Source organism: Mirounga angustirostris, unplaced genomic scaffold, assembly GCF_029215605.1.
Source record: "Mirounga angustirostris isolate CCGP_5_RB_7025 unplaced genomic scaffold, mMirAng1.0.hap1 SCAF_4, whole genome shotgun sequence".
Taxonomy (NCBI): Eukaryota; Metazoa; Chordata; class Mammalia; order Carnivora; family Phocidae; genus Mirounga; species Mirounga angustirostris.
In genome coordinates this window covers 100557350-100571326 of record NW_026991712.1, presented here as the reverse complement: position 1 = coordinate 100571326, position 13977 = coordinate 100557350, and the positions used below count along the sequence as shown (strand labels likewise).

At 37.5% G+C, this 13977-nt stretch overlaps 1 protein-coding gene across 1 annotated transcript in view; it reads right to left on the bottom strand.

Annotated features, from left to right (window-relative positions):
* VAV3 (vav guanine nucleotide exchange factor 3) overlaps window positions 1-13977 on the bottom strand; it is a 359026-nt gene that overhangs the window by 119092 nt on the left and 225957 nt on the right. Inside the window, exons 16-17 of the mRNA XM_064588729.1 lie at window positions 4157-4258; window positions 3750-3850 (exon numbers count right to left, since the gene is read on the bottom strand). Coding sequence (XP_064444799.1) covers window positions 3750-3850; window positions 4157-4258 — 203 coding nt within the window. The remainder of the gene's footprint in view (window positions 1-3749; window positions 3851-4156; window positions 4259-13977) is intronic.

The following is a 13977-nucleotide window of genomic DNA, read 5'->3' as shown; positions in this document are numbered from 1 at the left end:
TGTGTTTTTCTGTTTGTTTGTTTGTTTGTTTTTAGGAAAACCTGTCATGGGAAAATGAACCAACCAACACTCACTCCAACTCCTTTTGGGGAGTTAAAAAAAAAAAAAAAAAGAAAGAAAGAAAGAAAGGAAGAAAAAAGGAGAAAAGGAAAAATCCATCCAATCCCCACAAGCCTGTTCCCAAGGCCCGACACCCTGGAAGGCCAGCCTGGCTGGGCCCCCACGTCCCGGTGGACAGCAATGGTACCCACTGCCTCTGTTCTAATATTTAAAAAACAGGCTCCAATTTGAGTCCCAACATTGTATCACAAGGGGTCTTTGAGGTGGCCCTCCAGGAGCCAGCTGAATTGAAACAAACGGAATAGAAAGCAAAATGGAGTTTTCCAGAACTGTGGGGAACCAGATAGGTGCTGTCGTAGACGCTGGGCTCCCCAGGTCTTATCCATGAGTGGATGGATGAAAGGAGCAGATATGTACCTCCAGAACGCCCCAGGTGCTGACAGCTATAAAAGATTCCTCTTCACTTAGGATAAGCAAGGGCCTTTACTCAGAAGGGCTGCCCAGCAAATCCTCATCTGGAGGAAACAGGGAAGCCTCCTGGACAGGTCCTTACCACCTCATACCACTAATTAATGGACTATGAGCATTCAATGCCATCAGTCTCTTAAAATCTTGGGCAGGAAAGGACAGAAAGAGAATAAGACATGTATGCATAAAACAGGAGAATGGAGGACAACATTGGATGCAAGGCAGAAAAACAAGAAAGCAAGAGAATTATGTTTAAAACTCCAAGAAGTAAATTTAGCCAGAGGTTTAAAATTTTTTTTCCTGCTTTATAGTGAATTCTGTAACAAAGTTTAGAGAATGATGCTACCTTTTAATAAATGATATCTGTATAAGCAAGCATTACCTAAAATCTGCAGGGCATAACAGCCTTATTTTCATACTTTTAGGACTCAGTTTCCTCATCTTAAAATAAGAGATCCTAGAACTAAAGGTGTCTAAATCTTCCAGCTCTGAGACATTCCATGGGGAAAGGGGCAGGCATGGTCCCAGGGAGGCCTGAATTTCTCACAGCACTTCAAAGCATTGAAACCTAAGCATATTTGGTAGTTACTAATTTAATTGAATTCAGAAGTGTTCTTGCTAAAAAAAAGAAAAAAAAAAATTAGGAACTCTCTTTCTCAGAGAAAACCAAACGCATGATTTTACTCTGGGTGTTTAAGAGGATTACGCATTATGCACTTAAGACATTTCCACAGATCCTCACAGCTAGTTCGCAGGACTGGGAGCAGAACTCGGGGGTTAAGAACAAACTCAGGAGTTGGACTGCCTGGATTTGCATCTTCACTCTCTTGATTAAGCAACTGAGGCAAGTTATTTCTCTGTGCCTTGGTTTCTCATATGTAAGAAAAGAACAGCAGTAATTCCAACTTTAAAAGATTCATACAGGACTAAGTGAGTTGATAGCAGTAACATACTTAGAACAGTACCTGGCACTTTGTATTTATTTAAAAAAATATATAAACTTAAGGACTAGGTGTCATTACTATCCCTATCTTAGAAGGGAAAAAAAAAACCTAAGACTTACAAAGGTTAAGTAACTGGTTCCAAAGTCACCCAGTGAGTAAGCTGTGGAGAGGGATTCAAACCAGACCAAGACTCCAGACCTTGTGGGCTTTCCTGCCATCACACACAGTCTCCTAATCCAGAGTTACTCAGTGAAGGCCGGGGGACACTGGAACAATGACTCAGGAAAGCACCACTTTTTTATCGCTTGACCAGGAATTCCCAACTGTTTCCTGTTGACTTTTTTTTTTTTTCAAGTGAAAGTTAAAAATGTAAAGTCCTTTAGCATCATTCATTTATATCACTTCAAAGTTTGGTGCTCACTATTTCTTCTATCCACACTTGCTCCATATCATAAAACAACAGCAAAAATACAGATTAAGCCGACCCCTTTTCAAAACAAAACAAAATAAAACACCAAAAAAACCAAAAACAGACTTCTCATCATAGCACCTTGGATTAAAACACTGAATTTTTATTGTGCCCAGGCACTGTGCTAAGCATCATTGCTTCATTTGATCCTCATGATAATCCTCTAATTTCCATTTTACAGAAGAATAAACAAAACCTCAGAATGCTTGAGTAACACCCCCAAGCTCCCATAGCTAGCAAAGGGCAGAAGGAGATTTTCCACCATTTCTGCTTGACTCTCAACTACTCTCCTGCACTGTTCCAGTAGAATGCAAGAACCAGGCCAACTACGAGATCACTTCACATTCCTCACAGAATGAAACTCCTAAGACAGGGCTGGGGGGGTGGGAGGGCTTTATAAAAATACATTAGCCTACTACGAACACCTAACATGTTAATTGTCCTCAAAGAGATTAAAGGATGCGGCAAATAAAGACAGAACAACCAAAATTTAAATAAGCTGTATCAGGTGGACAACTGAAGAATAACAATAATAAGATATAACATTTCTATTTTACAACTTTGTCAACTGTTTCTGACCTTCAGAAACCTTACTGGGTACTAATCTTGTCTCCTTGTCTCAGCAGACTTGGAGTCAATTGCATGAACACTCTGACTCCCATCAGAAAACGGGAAGCACTGCCCTGAGGACTGAACGAGTTCGTGCAAGAAGGGCCTGGCAGAGGGCCCAGTGCAGGTACTCAACCAACCCGGGATGCTTCTCCTTATGGCTGCCCATGCCTGGCATGGAGAGAGCTCATGGCTCATGGGAACCTTAAAAAACATCTACCAAAGGAGCTGAGTGAGAGGAATGTGCTGTGATCCCAGTCCTCTAATGGGATTCACACCTTTTCTACAACTGCCCATTTTCTGAACTCAGCTCTGAAATGAGCTATTATTCTCTGTTTCACTCTTCTTCATATTATCCAAAATAATTCAATGTCCATCTTTTCCTTTGGGAAAAATCAAAGGTTGACATGGCTACCTTTTGAACTCAAGCTGTTAAAGATCCCTTTCTTCTGTTCAAAAAGTTTTACTGATTTTGAAAGGTCTTATTGATAAAACATAAGAGAAACTCAGGGGAAAAGGACAAAGAGAAAGAAGAAGAAAGAGAAAGTATAAAGAGGCCAGAAAAGAAAGAGAAGGAAGAGAGCCCAAGAGGAGCAGAGAGAAGCAAAAGGCTATTGAATGCATAATTGCCAACAGTCTTAGCAACTGGCTCATCTAACAGTCATGGAGCATTATTTTTAAAAACCAAGGGGAAAATATTTACATAAAATCCAAAGGATATATACTCTGTTAAATGCTGCAAAATGACAATGTATTCAATTCATTAATTCATGAATTAGTCTGTGTGATGTTTACTTCTGGCACCATTAGCATTTCCGAGCTGAATATTTAAGAGAACAAGGGAAAAATTTAAGGACTAAAGATAGAAGTGAAAAAAAATTTTTTTTTCAGTTTTGTTTTTGTTTCTCCATTTGCATGCTTTGGCTATATTTGTACAGCATTCGTGAGACACAGGGGCCAGGCTGAATGAAATGCGTGGCCGGAAACCTTCCAAACCCCCCCTTGAAGGCCTCTGCCTCCCAGGTATGTATAAAAGTCACAGGAATTTAGAACAATTTTTTAATTGTCCTTATAAATGATAGTTTCAAAAGCAGATATGTCACAATAAACACATACTAAGAGTAAATTAGGCCTTAATGATGTTTATCAAGTTTTATGTCCTAATTAAAAGCAGAATCACAACAATAAACATGACTTACCAGCAGAATTAACTCTGCCACAATTGTCTACTCTTCCCAAACATTCTTTGTGTGCTCTCGCGCCACACTTAAAACATAAATAGCCTTGATAAAATGTTCCTCTGAAAGGTAAAATTAGAGAGTGATATGTTAAAAGGTGCTAAATGCTGCCTCTATGAAATCATGAGCGCGAGAAAGAAAACAAGGGAACACAGCACTCTGCAAAGTCTTCTCAGCAGAGGGAGAGGGTCTCCTGGGGTTCAGAAGGAAGCGTCCAGGTACAAGGCTGAGGAAAGATCTGTTGGCTCAAAACTGTTAAGGCAATTTCCCTACTTCACAACATTTTGGCTGGGACATTAAAAAAGTCTGAAACACACAGCAATTATAGCAGCTCCTTTAAACTGAAAAACAGGACCAAGCAAGCTTACCTCAGAAGCATCTGGCAGACTTTGCAGGATGTAACCCGACTGAAGGTGTGCATCTTGAACTCATGGAAATTGGAGTCTGCGTAGTCTGGCCTTATGTTCGATCTATAAAAAGGAAAAAAAAAAAAAAAGTAACTTCCTAAAGAAAGTTTCACAACAAAATAGCAGTCATCTAAAACCTAAATTCATCAACATTACATTGGGTAGAGATCTGATTCAAGCAAAAAGGCTATTAAATATGCAATGTTTTCTAAGCCAAAAGTAGGCTTTGCATTAAAATATGCACCAAAATCTGGTTGCGTGCAAAGCAGCAACACGTAAAGATTTAAGCAAACTAATCCTCCTCAGAATTGAGGGTTCCCAGAGAACTCCACAGAATGGCCACATAGGTCAACCTGCCAGGAAAAACACAAAAACCTGCTGGATATTCATGCTGTGTGAGAGTTTCTCTAGCCACATCACTGAAATATAAACTAGATGGGGAGGGCAGGAGCGGTGGGGGAAGAGGGTGCTTCATTCCCACAGAGGCCATCTCTAAATAGGTATGTGGATGATGTAATGATCTGTAAAAGTGAATAATTTTATAAAAAGTTTTGAAATAAAACATCAGTCTGATCATCAAAAACTTCCTCCTTAACAATTTGCTTTCCTTGTAATCCAAATTAAAAAAATCAACAAAACTGTTGTTTTATATTTTGTTCTTATTATCTACATATGCAAAAGAATGTATGAAGCATAAGGCAAACTACCATAACTGATGTCAGATAAAAATAAAAAAAAATAACACAACCAAAGTAACTTTGTGCCAAGGCTGTGACAACCACACAATGTCCGTTACTCTGTTTAACTTTCCCACCAATCCCAACGACTCAGCACTAATCATATCAGTAATTTACAAACAAGGAAACTGAGGCTAATACTAAAGTAAGGGAAATGGCAGAGTCGGGCACTCCAATCCACGTCTGTTCTCTTTGCCCCTGAAGCTTTGGTGCAAAGAGGAATTCAACAATATTCACCTTAATATAATTAGATTGTTGGAAACAGTCAATTTAGCCATTTCCAGGAGTTTTTTTTTTATAGTATTTGTAATTTATCTACATCACAAAAGAAAGCAGAAAAATTAGAAAAGGACTAAAAAAACAGATATAAATCGGAGGTATACCAGGAAAGCTAAGACGATGCTCTCCATCACGTTACAAGCAATTTGAGAGAGTGTAGGAAAAGTCTGAGATACTGATGAGCTAGGATTTCCCCTTTTATAGAATACAGCAACTCTCAACCACACAGAGCCTTGGTGTAATGAAGCATAATGCAGGCGGGCGACCAGGCATCAATCTCTGAGGTACCAGGAGAAGCTCATGAAAAAACATTCACAAAGGCAATTGGAGTAGCAGGCAGTGATGCAGAAGTGTCAGGGAGGTCAGCCTTCCAATCCATCTGCTGAATATGAGCATGCTAAAAATGAAATCAGATATTAGTGCCATCTGGGATTTCTCTGCTCCATGCTTCTGGTGACCTCACTTTTTAGGAAAATGTTCTGCTGCATGCTGAAAAGCATGGCCACTTCCATAGTGGTATTTTTGTGTTCCTGATTAAAAATTATAGCTCTTTGTGAATAGAGAAGTAGAGAAAAGGTGAGGATCTAAAAGCAAAACTCTGTTCACGAGAATCTTGAGTCCATAAAGCCATGCATTGGAAAGAGCATCAAACCCCATTTCCTTAGCCAGGAAGGCCTGTTGTTCATTTTTCTCTGAACATCAAGGTGATAGAGTCACACATGGATTGTCAAATAACAGCTTAAGTCCTAGGAACTTGAAGAATTCATCAGCCTGGAGTTGTAGACTAAAAGTAGGTCTCCTTCAGAAATGTAAATGGGTCCCAAACAAGTAAGAATTTAATTAATTTTTTTTTGAAGATTTTATTTATTTATTTATTTGAGAGAGAGAGAGAGAGAGAGAGAGAGAGAAACAGCATGAGAGGGGATAGGGTCAGAGGGAGAAGCAGGCTCCCTGCTGAGCCAGGAGCCCGATGCGGGACTCGATCCCGGGACTCCGGGATCATGACCTGAGCTGAAGGCAGTCGCTTAACCAACTGAGCCACCCAGGCGCCCAAGAATTTAATTTTAAAAGCTTGCCTGGGACGGACGTGTAATATCCTTCTCTAAGGGTCAACTTAAGTGATAGACAGACAGATAACCAGTCTTTCGACCATCGGTTACTTTCATCAACCAACTAGGAATGAGCAGACTTTTTAGAAGACAAAAAGCTGAGAGGAGAATCACACTAAGGAGGTTATAAAAAAAAAAAAAAAAGAAAGACAAGAAAGAAAAAAAATTCTGAAAATACTGTTAATGGTAGTTGCCATAAGTGAAATGACACTCAAAATGGTAGAGTAGAATGGTAGGGAAGAAATGTTGCAATTAAAAAAATATATATATATAACTGCCTATTATTTTTTAAATTTAAAATTAAACACTAAAGAATAAAAGTTAACTCTATGACCCAGGAACTGCTACTGGGGCACTAGAGAACTCAAAAGTATAGTTGAGGGCAGGAATCTGAAATTAGACCACCTGGGCTTAAATCCGAACTTGGAAGTCACTAACAGTGTGACCCTGGGCCAGTTAGTAAGTATAAGACAGGAATGTCTTATACTTACAGGTAATGTATGTAAAGTGCTTAGGACTTTGCCTAGCCCAGAGTTAGTGTTCAATAAGCACTGGCTACCATTTACAAATTGTTGATTCCAAAACCACAAAGTAACGATGTAATCAGAACAGTGCTTTATGAGTTGTAAGAATCCCTTGGTAGTCTTGGGACCTAGTTTCCAGAGGATTCCCATTCTCCTGAGAATTTCATGCAGGAAGCCTGTTATATGCTCAGTGTCCTTTGGACCAGGACCATAGATAATGATTTAAGCATGATAAGAAACAGGGCTGCCCAGGAGAACACATGTATGCAAAAGTCCAGGGAATTAGATGAAATCATATCAAGTGCCAAATGAAGAGAGGTGTCAACACACATGGACTACAGCCTTTGGGGAGGCAAAAACCAAAGACAGTAATTGGCTGGATGGGAAGAGTTGGAAAGGTAGATTGGAATAGAAAGATATGGAGAAATATCAGAGTTATAGGCGAGTACCACAAGGACAAAAATGACCAAAAGTGGCATGTATTGCACACTTGTAATGCACCAGGCACATTAATAGGCTCTTCATATATTTTTTCACATTTACTTCTCACAACAAACCCAGAAGGCAGAGTCATTCATTCATTTCATATTAAGTACCTACCATATATACAGGTTCTAAGGCCTGAACAGAAAGAAGGATCCCTCAGCCAGAGCCCATGAGTAAAAAGGAGAGATGAAAGAGATGAGGTAGGAGAGGTTGGTAGGAGCCAAAGAAAGAGGTGAGATCTTACACAAGGATTAATATCACATTTAGTTGACAAAGAAAAAAAAAAAATCTCTGTGGCCACCAGAGAGAGCATTCCTTGTAGTGAAGCAAGAGTGAACACAGCAAGACCCTATGGGACTGGGTTATCTATAGATGAGAATGGAGGGTCAAATATAGGTTAGCTCACTTGCTCAGTCACGCAGCTCTACAGACACAGAGGATTCCATTTAAGGAACCTGTTCTGATATATGACAGTTTACTTGTGAGAACTTGAATGGAATCTTGTAGGTCTCTCAGGAAAATGTTCCCATTTCTTCTGCTTCATATAGGGCCCATTAGTAATATAATTAATCAATCAAATATTTATAGGGCAAAGTATGCTAATGCTCTTACACCTCCTTTTAACTTCACACATTCTCCTTAGATTCTTGCCTCTTCTCACCTGGTTTCATGTTTGCACTATGCTGAGGACCATGTGTCTCCCCTTAGCCTTGGCTCCTTCTCCATTCTCTGGATCTGCATTCCCAGGGGCTCCACAGGCATCCCAAATGCAGCACATACAAAACTCAGCTCCACACCTTTCCTAACATACTGGACTATGACCAAATTCTGATTTCAATCCAACAACATTCACTCTATCTTCTAGCCTGGAGACTTGAGAGGTGCAATGAATTTTTCCCTCTCCCTCATACCTTCTACATATTCATCTTCCCTTAACCCATTCTCTGTTCCAATTTCTCCTTTCCTGAAACCATAACAAATTTCTGTTGATTCAACCTTAAAAATACCTCTTCAAAAATTCAGGTTCCATTCTCTTTCCTTACTACCTAATTCAATCCCTCAGTATCTCTCAACTAAATTGTTACAATGGCCTTCTTAATCATTCCGTCTTCTACTTTCTTTCCCTACTTAAGGCCATCTTCCATACTATTCCCAGAATTACCTTCAAAAAATAAAAATAGGTCACTCCCTCCCTTGAAGACTTCTGCTGGTTCCTACTGCCTGAAGCTACAACTTCTAGCAAGGGCATACAAAGTGTTTTAAGTTCTAGCATGCCCCTTGCATGCCTCTTCTTTCCCAAACGCTCATAAGCCATAACTAGAGGTACACACACCTTGTCACATTTCCTAAACATATTCTCCTCGTTTATAACTCTGTACTTTTGTAGTCCAATCCCTCTGCCTAAAAGGTTTCTCTCAGCCTGCAGCTGCTAACTTGCCTGGTTACTCATTTTGGGCCAGATAAAAATGTGACTCCTTGGATAAAATCTTCTGTGAGTCCACAGGATAAAGATAATGGTTATCATTTCATCTGTTCCCAAAGTACTTTTCCAGTCCTCTAGTGTAGTTGTAGTATAACCACTTATTATCTGCTTCCCACTACCAGAAAACTAGCTCTGTGCTATTCATGTTTATATTGTCAGGTCTTACTAAGTCAGTGTCTCATGTTTAATATAGATCATTGTTGAATAAATAAACAAAGGCCACTAGCTATATTTTAAGTATCTGCTACTTAAAGGGAAAAGAGCTAAAGGAAAAAAGAAAAACAACAGTTACTACCCCTAGAAAATCATCCATTGAGTTAAAGAAACAAAAGCTCATACCCATGAAACATTCACAAAATATAATTAAAGATAAAAGAAATAAAAAGATCGATCAGTGGCTACATGGGAGCAAGTGAGAACAAGTGGTGTTTGGTAGATGAAGGAAAAAGGGAAAGTTATGCAAGTTTGGGGGGAAGATGAGATTGAAAGTTCTGAAATGAGTATCAGGTATTCACAGAATGGTGAATAGGGCATATTTACTACAGCATCATCTGTGCCACCCATCATGATTAAATTTATGTGTCAGCCCAGATTTTTGGTCAAACATTTTTCCAGGTGTTTCCATGAGGGTGTTTTTGGATGAGATTAACATTTAAAATGGGAGACTATTATCTTCAAGATACTTAGTCATATCATGCCTCTTTTTAAGTAAGATTTTAAAATACATATAATAATTTATCACATGAATAAAGAACCAGAAAAAGCACTGGGTCATCTCAACAGATGCCAAAAAAGACATTTAATAAAATGTAGCATGTGCTTCTGATGAAATTCTAAATAAATCAGATGTTGAGGGATACTTTCTTGACATAATGAAGAGTATCAAGCTAAAGACAATAGAAAACATACTTAATTTTAAACACTAGCAGTATCCTATTGAAGTTAAGCAAAGTTTGCTGAAGTCAATTATTCAGCATTGTTCTGGAAGATCTGATCAATGTAATAGGACAAAAATAAATGTGAAAGATATTGTAAAAAAAAAAAATACAGAATTATCATTTGGAGGTGACACTGTTGGGACAACTGCGAAAAACCAAAAGAAGAAACACAAACTAGTGAAACTAGTAAGAAGAAAAGACACATCAGGTAGTGTCTGGAAAAACATATCTCTAGGATCCCAACGTTCTCCAGCAGTGAAATGCAGGAACATGTGAGTAGTGTTTTCACCCAGCAACATTCCTTGAGACTCAAAGTTCAAGGATTTTCACAGGTTGGTCACATAAGCACCATCATGATCAGCCATCATGATCAGCCACATGATCAGCCACAATCATTAAAAACTCCCAGAAGGAAAGTAGATGCTCACCATAAATCACATGATTTAAAAAAAAAAAAAGTTCAGGTAGGCTGGCACAATGAAATTCAGTCCCTGGGCACACCAAATGGCCTTACCACTTGACACCAGAGGGGACATTTCAAAGCCAAAGTTCCCAGATGCCAGCCAAAGGACAACCCTGTAAGCAGACCCTTTTAAAGACAACAAACCCAACCCCCCCAAGTTTACTCTTCCCTGCACAAAAATGTCTAAGAAAAATCCCAGCATGAAATGTTCAGGTTCTATATGAATGAAATTTAAAAATTAAAGGAGGAAAATCAAAAGTATTCAAGTAAATAAAAGCTACATATCCAAACTGCTGAATAAGAAGTTTGCATATTTTATTATAAATACACAATCTCTCAGGTTAATTTATAAAGAAACAATTATTTTCCCCTAAACAAACACACACATACACTTTTTTTTTTTTTATAACTTGAGAAATGATTATAAAATTCAACTGGGTGAATAAACGTGTGAGGATAATCAGGAAAATTTTAAAACTAAGACAAATTATTGCAGGGAATACGTAGGTATATTTTCTAAAGGTACATTATTAAATCGGTATGGGACTGACAACAAGACAGACAGAAAGATCAATAAGATAGTCTTACAGGGGACCAAGCATGTGCACAAAGGTGGTATGTGATTTTTGTGACAGTTTGTTCACTTATTTATCTGCTCAAAAAATAAAAACTTAATACGTGTAGGCAGTGGGATACAATGATGAGTAGAAACAGGTAAAGTTTCTGTTGTTTGGTGCTGATAGGGAAAATAAATATCTAAATAATTCCATAGACAACTATGAAATTACAGGTGTGTCAAAGATAGTGTTAGGAAAACTTACAACTTGGAATGTGACCTTGTGAACAGATTATCACAGAAGGCTTTCCTATAGAAACAATGCTTGCATTGAGATCTAACGATAATCAGGAATTCAGCAGGTGAAAGGAAGAATGTCCCAAAGAAAAAATAACAAAATATATTTCAGAAAATGCATTCCCAGCTTTTTGAAAATGTTAAGGAAATTATGTTACTATCACTTATTTTATAAGGATATAAAGTTTAGATAAAGATGGATACTATTTGACAAATATGTATTATATGCCTATGATGTGCCATGAACACAGCCAGCAATGAGGTTTAAGATGGACAAAACTTCTGCCCTCATGCAGCTTATTTCTATATGTAAATATAAAATTTAGATAGAAACCTGAAATATGTTTTAAGAAAACAAAAACACTTGAAGAAAATATTGATGACTACATAATCTTTAAAGGTAAAAAATAAAGATAGCTGGATTTCTTTTTAAAAACCCAAAATTTTCCTTGAACCAAAAACAATAAAAAAAAACCAGAAAGTAGGAAAATATCTGTAATATATATGATAAAAGATTAATATCCTTGCAATACATAAATGTTCTTGAAAATCTGTAAGAAAAAAATGGAGACCCCAGTTGAAAAATTAGCAAAGAAATCAACAAGGCAATTTATTAAAAAAGAAATAAAACAATCAATGAACACAAAACATGCTTAAGTTACTGGTAACCAAAAGAAATGCAAATTTAAATAAGATATTATTTCACATATCAAATTGGCAAAAAAGAAAGAGATAAAAGAAAACCGGTAATACCTAGGGTGGATGAAGCTACAAAAATATCCCAAAGTTTAACCTGAAAGATTTACTAATCATTTGATATAAAATTCTACTTATTCGAAATAATCATGAAGGTTTCATTACAAGAGTTTTAATAATTAAAAGTTGGAGTTGATTTAATTAAAAGGAAACAGAGAAATTATAGCACATCTTTGCAATTGAGTACCATACAACAATCAGAAAGGAAAAAGAGAACATACATATATTAGCCAAGAAAGATATTTGCAATATATTATAGGAGAATAAGTTGCTACTAAACTGTATATCTGTGATTGACATAACACAAACTACTTGCTAACATACATATGTGAAAACGAGAACAATAGGTAAAGGCATTATACTTTTTTAATTTTAAAGTTATCTGTGTTTTCCGAAGTTTCTGCAGCGAACGTGCATTATTCAATGTATTCCTTATATCTCCTCTTTTTTAAGATGAAAAGAACAACAGGAATAATCACAAGAATATGTACAAGCAACCTGACTCAAGTACACAGATAATATGTCATTGAACAGGATCTCAGGCAAAGATGTGTCTCAAGCCTCTGCTCTTAATCACTATGCTAAAAATATCACAAGGCAATTAAAAAGCAAAGACAAACAGAATTAAGTGCTTGCAACATATGTGAAAATATTCTTGGTATAAAAGGAGCTATTACAAATCAGTGATAGTATGATGATAAATTTGACCCACAGAAAACTTGGCAAAGGATACGACCAAGAGACTGATAAAGAAAAAACAACTGACTGAGAAGCCTGTAATAAACTATTCAGCCTCATCAGTAAGTGTAGAGATATGGATGCTCCAGAACATCAGGGCTACAGCAAGCACAATGTTTGGAAACAGTCATTCCTGGACACTTAATTGCTTCGTTCTTCCCTTCCCAACCCCCGCCCCCTTAGAGATATCATCTTTGTGAGGCTGCATTTAGTCTAAGAACCAACAGAGTTCATCATCTGTAAATATTTCCTTAAATGGAAGCACACAGATTGTTAGCATTTCAAAATGGTAGCCTAGCCCCCGGTACAAATGCGTAGTGCTACAGCAGGAACTGAATTTTCTGGAATAGGCAAGATGTTGGATATAACATACACAGGAAAGGAGAAACTAGGATCATTATAGTCTCATAGCACGTAACGTTCCCTCATTGTACGTGTAACAATATCCTTTTTTACATTTATTTGCATGAGTATTTTATTAATATTTCTTTTCCCCCAAAATACTATAAGCTCCATGAGGCCAGGGCTGTCAGATTGTTTTTATCTCTGTATCCCTAGCATCATGCGTGGTGCCTAGCATAAACAGGCATTCAACAAATGTGTTGAAGTTTAACAGAATGTCAAAAGAAGATTAAAGATATAAGAGTAAAATGAAGTTAGTGTACAAAATGTATTACAAACACAACTGATTGTTAAACATAGGTTACAAATTTAGTGCTAAATTTCCCAGAAACCAAAGCAAAGAGGAAAATAGGATAGCTTCTAAGATAATTGTACAAATTTTCCCGGCACGGCAGTGTAAGAAAAATCGCAGTGATTAGGTTTTCATAAAAGGGGCACAGTGTGTGATATGTAGCCAATGTCTTCAGCAACATCCTCATAAATACAAATGTGCACCTGCCCCTTCTACCTCTTCCTGATGTGAGCCCATGACATCATGCTAAAGTATTACTCAGCAAAAGCAATTCTATGGGGGGCGGGGGGGGAGTTTTCAGGACCTATTCCATCTACATATCATCACTTAAAACAGCCTTCATGTCCCCTAAAGTCAGATACCAAGCTTTGGCTAGTCAAATATCTTTCAAGTTTAAGAATAATTCCAAATATATGAAAATTATCTATAGATAGGACAAACATTTGTGCCAAGTCCTCAAGTACTAGATCTAGAGGTAGCAGTCCTTATAATTTAGAAGAAATTTCCAAAACAAATGAAGGCTATTATTATCTTAATTGATATTAGTTTATATAACTCCTTTCTCCATGAGGACTAAAGATAGATCAGAAAAATACACAAATCCTACAGACCTAAAGTTCAAAACAGACCTAAAGTTGCATGAAATAGAAACCCCATGCCTCTCACTCAGTCCCCAACATACAGGACTGATGATTGAGCCAGCTGGAAAACAGATCAAATTT